Source organism: Monoraphidium neglectum (genome assembly GCF_000611645.1).
Source record: "Monoraphidium neglectum strain SAG 48.87 unplaced genomic scaffold scaffold05256, whole genome shotgun sequence".
NCBI classification, from domain to species: Eukaryota; Viridiplantae; Chlorophyta; class Chlorophyceae; order Sphaeropleales; family Selenastraceae; genus Monoraphidium; species Monoraphidium neglectum.
The window spans coordinates 1270-3813 of record NW_014008374.1 but is presented as its reverse complement, the minus strand read 5'-3'; the positions used below and the strand labels follow the sequence as shown (position 1 = coordinate 3813).

Below are 2544 nucleotides of genomic sequence, written 5' to 3'. Positions count from 1 at the left end.
CCCCCGCACACCCCCTCTTAACAAACCCCCACGCACCCCACCCACCAGGCATCTGCTCCACCTCCCAGGCTGTGGCGTTTTTCATTACCGTGTCCTTGTCCAGCTTGATGCGGTATGCCTGGGGGTTGTCAACAGGGGTATGTGAGTTCAGTGGGTTCGAAGTGGGGTAGGGTTGAGAGGGCAGCAGGGTCGGCTTCAAATCAATCGTCTGCAAACGTCGCTTCCACTCATGCAGATTGACAGTGCTATTTGGGGGTTTCTGAGCGTCGTCGTCTGCGAATTTGATCGAGAGCAAGAGGCTGCCCGTCGGGGGCTGCGCAAGTGCTGTGGGGGCCAGAGGCCAGGGCTAACACAGAGGTCAGATACGTGCAACAAGCAAGCCGAGTTGTCGGCTGCGGTGCTCAGTCAAATGCAGGGCCCCAGACGCCCCTTGCTGGGTAGCGGGTTTGCGAAGCGGCTTCCCAGATTCCCAGCAGCTGGCTGCCTTTGGCCGCACCTTATCGTTGGCAGGGACGTCGCAGGCGCAGGCGTCTGCGGGGCAAGGAAAGGGGGAGTTGTTGCGGGCAGGACGCGCGGCGAGGACCGGCAGGCAGCAGGCCGCTCTGTCGGCGAGCGTGAGGGCAAGCGGGCTAGCCGCGTCGAGCGCCGCACAACACTGGGCGGAGGCCCCGCCACACGCAATCCGAGCCTTGGAGAGAGATACATGGCAATTTGGCGGCGTCTCGAGTGCTGTCACGGTGCGCAGCTGCCCGGCAAGCGCCGCGGCATGGTTGCTCTATGAAGCGGAGTCGCCTCACCGCCGGACAGCGTGGTGCCGCCGAACATTGCCAGCTCAGCGGCGTAGCCGTTTTCGGGCTCCAGAGTCAGCAGGGTGTGGCCGCCCGCAGCAGACAGCGCGCTGAGCACACGATTGACACAGTTGGTTGGGGTGGCGAGTTTGAGTGTGGACACAAAAGGGATGCCAGGCGTGCGTGCAGAATCGTCTTCGAAGGAGCCCAAGCAGACACGGCATCGGGAGGCTTCCGGCGCCTCGGCCGCGGCGCCTGCATGCATGAGAGGCGTGCACTCAGGCGCCCCCCCGGCAGGCTGTTCCCGCGGCCCCGTCGCTGGCTGATTGTGCTGCGTGAGGGCAACCGGCGAGGCGGTGGCTACGGGTGGGTGGGGCGACTCCTTGGGCCGGCCGCGGCGGCGCACCTAACAAAGCCGGGCGTGGGCCAGGGGGGCAGGTCCCTGAGAGCATTGACCTGGTTGTCTGGGCTGGCAAACATGACCTGGTCATGCCGTTTGGGGTGTGAATGACGGGGTTCAGTTTCACATGCAAGAGTCGGGGGAATGGGTGGATAGGGTTAGGTATTGACTGTGTAAGGTTTGTCTGGGTAGTTAAGATTGACTGTAGGGTCAATGATGGCGAGGCGGGTCGTGTGTGCGCGTGTGTGTGTCGTGTGTGTGTGTGTGTGTGTGTGTGTGTGTGTGTGTGTGTGTGTGTGTGTGTGTGTTCGAGCTTGCCACCAATCGGAGGTGTCGCGGGTAGTGAGAAGGTCGATCCCCAAAAAATCCGGCAGCCCTAGGGTTGAGGGTTTAGGGTTTACCCTAGGTTCTCTGGCGCGCCGCCTCGTCCTCTATGGGATAGCAGACAGAGACACAAGCGCCCCCTCGCCCAAGCGCCCCGAAAAACCAAAACTCCGGAGACTCGCGTCAGCAGCCGCACGCCCGCCCACCTGGCCAGCGTTGCCGCCAAACAGGAGGAGCGGGAAGCTGCCGGCCGGCAGAATGTCGTCGGTCCAGGGCAGCTGGATCACAATGGGGTTGAGGATCAGGCCGCCGAGGGACACCAGCTCTGGCACCTGTTTCGAGGGCGTGCGTGTTGATACGTGTACACATCATTTTTGAGGGCGGCTGGGTGGGTGGTCGGGGCTGGGATCCCGGGTTGGGGTTGGGGCTGCGCATTGGACTGCATTGGATCAGGCGCACTTTCGAGCGCGTTTGCGGCTGAATAAAGCACCGAGCGGATCCGGCGTTTGGTTTTTGGAGGGGGAGACAACTGAGGGAAGACAGGCGGCTACCGGGGCAAGCGCGTTGCATATGGTAAAGGCAGCCTTTGGACGTCAAGCAGGGCTGGCCTCCTTCCCGCCGCTTACTGCCCCTCAACGCTCGCCATTTGCATGCATGCGTACACAGCGCGCGCCAACCCCGCACCCGGGACAAAGTGGTGACAGTGTTGTTGAGGAAATCGAAGATCTCGATCGAGGGAGTGGGCGTGCCCGTCTCGCCGTTTGCGTATCCGCCAACGATCAGGGTGCGGACACCGTCGCCCAGAGGCAGCTGGGTCGGGTACCTACGGGGAGGGGGGAGGATGTGGAGGGGGGAATGAGTTGTAAACGACAAGCCTGGCTTCAGCGGCGGCCAGTGGCGCGGGGAGGGTGGGTAGCCACAGAGCTTCCAGGCGCGTGCGTTTGTGAGCGGTCGCAGGCTCCGCCGTCATGTGAGCGGGTCACGGCAGGAGCTCGCTGCCGCCTGCTGAGGACCACCTGCCGCCTGACAACC

At 63.2% G+C, this 2544-nt stretch overlaps 1 protein-coding gene across 1 annotated transcript in view; it reads right to left on the bottom strand.

Moving 5' to 3' along the window:
* Window positions 1-732: 732 nt before the first annotated feature.
* Window positions 733-2544, bottom strand: part of MNEG_15358 (hypothetical protein) — a gene marked incomplete at both ends in the record, with an annotated part of 2916 nt that continues 1104 nt past the window's right edge. The window contains 4 exons of the mRNA XM_014036171.1: window positions 733-898; window positions 1195-1271; window positions 1719-1844; window positions 2197-2335. Of these exons, the coding sequence (XP_013891625.1) occupies window positions 733-898; window positions 1195-1271; window positions 1719-1844; window positions 2197-2335 (508 nt within the window). The remainder of the gene's footprint in view (window positions 899-1194; window positions 1272-1718; window positions 1845-2196; window positions 2336-2544) is intronic.